Source organism: Echinops telfairi, unplaced genomic scaffold (genome assembly GCF_000313985.2).
Source record: "Echinops telfairi isolate 266 unplaced genomic scaffold, ASM31398v2 ScPeMD7_18;HRSCAF=68, whole genome shotgun sequence".
NCBI classification, from domain to species: Eukaryota; Metazoa; Chordata; class Mammalia; order Afrosoricida; family Tenrecidae; genus Echinops; species Echinops telfairi.
In genome coordinates, this window is record NW_022103915.1 from 33895534 (window position 1) to 33897396 (window position 1863).

The 1863-nt window shown below is 51.8% G+C and overlaps 1 protein-coding gene across 1 annotated transcript in view; it reads right to left on the bottom strand.

Moving 5' to 3' along the window:
• SIPA1L1 (signal induced proliferation associated 1 like 1) overlaps positions 1 to 1863 on the bottom strand; it is a 255603-nt gene that overhangs the window by 62784 nt on the left and 190956 nt on the right. Inside the window, exon 11 of the mRNA XM_045288187.1 lies at positions 278 to 547. Coding sequence (XP_045144122.1) covers positions 278 to 547 — 270 coding nt within the window. The remainder of the gene's footprint in view (positions 1 to 277; positions 548 to 1863) is intronic.

Below are 1863 nucleotides of genomic sequence, written 5' to 3' on the forward strand. Positions count from 1 at the left end.
GGGGTGGGGGTGGGGAGATGGTTTACAAGCAAGGCACCAAGGCACCGTGGAGAGAACGGGCTGTGGTCTGGAACATACCCTCCTTTAGCCGATGGCTTCAGAGGGCACGAGAGTGCCCGTTCCTTACTAACAAAGTGACACAAGCACTGTCAATTACTCAAGTTCCGATTCTGGAAGTCTAGCAAACCCAGGGAAGGCCTAAAGCCAGGGCTCCCTGGCTTGGCTTGAGGTCATGCTGGGCATGGACTTTGAACACAGCTTTGAGGGGGCCACTCACCGTCTCTCCAGGGGACGCCCATCACTGGAGATGCTTCTCGGAATGTTGGCGGCTCTTTCCGGGGGAGGCATCTTCCCGTCTCCTTTCCCAGCGTTCAGCCGAGCGGTCATGGGGCTCTGCACTTGGGAGGGGGCCTGAGGCGAGTGCGGCCCCTTACTGGCACTCCTCTGCCATTTGTTGTTATTTCGGAAAGGAAATTTGAATTCGTAGGAAACCCCTTCGTTCATCTTGTATTCCGCCACTGGCATGCGGTAGGCTTCAGAGCAACTCCTATTAGTGGGGGAAGATCAAGTTAATATTGCTTTTTCTGGCTGAGAGAACCACACTGATTTTCATTAACAGCAGAAATGAATTAAAAACAAACAAGAAACCAGCTTCTACTTCAAACCGTCTTTCAGTCGGTCAGTCCTGAAATTAGTCCCTTTCAGAAACCATGCCACCAGCACTTTCCTTTCCTCAATCCCAGCGACAGCACCTGAGGGGCATCACTGCCCCGTGGGACCCGTGTGGGCACATGGGGCCGAGGCCTGAGCATGTGGCCCAGAGGAAATCTGCAGTCAGCTGTACGGTCCCTGCCCTCAGGGCCCAGGCTCTGAGAGAGGGCCCGGTTTCTAATTTGTTGAAATCTTTTCTGATATTCGAAGTGGGGACAAATCTTGGGATTTAAGCCGAGAGCCAAATTTAGCACAGGAGAAAAGCAAATGGCAATTATAGAAATACTCTAATGATCAACTCTCCGGGGAACAAGTGTCATCTGAAACCAGACTGCTTTCTTCGAAGCCAGCAATCATCAGGGAGCAGGGCGGTCTGGAGGGAACTGCAGGCCGGACGGGAACCTCGCATGCAGGTCGTGCCAGTCTGCCACATTTGTGCGGTGTTCGCAGCCCCAACACTGGGAATCCTCTTTCCACTCTCTCCTTCCGAAGAGCCAGGTAAGAAACCCACTGACAGACGATCGCTGGGGATAACGAAACGTCTGTTCCTCCTGCAGCATCAGCTCAAACTGTGTGCTTGAAGTTCACCACCCAGGGGAGGAAAGAGGCAGTTTAGGGGATTTGGAAAGGAAGGATCCACATTCGAACCCAGAAGCGGTTAAGAGGTCCTGTAAGGAAGGGCTCCGCAGCACTGTCCAACAGACGTGTGAGCCAGGAACACCAGGCAGGGGTAGGCTTTGCTTTCCAAGTAGCCACGTTAGGGAAGCAGCATTAAATTGGCAGCATTCATTTATTAATATATTTTACTTAGCCCAAGAAATTAAGCAGCCCTGTTGGCGCCATGGTTAAGTGCTAGGCCGCGACACAAAAGGTCAGAGGGCAGAATCCATTCGCTGCTTCACGGGACAAAGAGGTGGTAGTCGGCTTCTGTCAAGATGGACAGTCTCAGAAACCTGAAGGGGCAGTTCTGCTTAGTCTCACGGGGTCACTAGGAGCTGGAATAATGTGATTGGTTTCCGTCAAAATATTGTCACTTTAATATGTAACCGATATTTAAACATACTAAGGAAACGTCTTGCATCCTCCTTTCTGCTCCACATTGTCTAAACCTGGGGCGCTTTTCCCGTGCACAGCGCATCTCGGTGCGGAGTA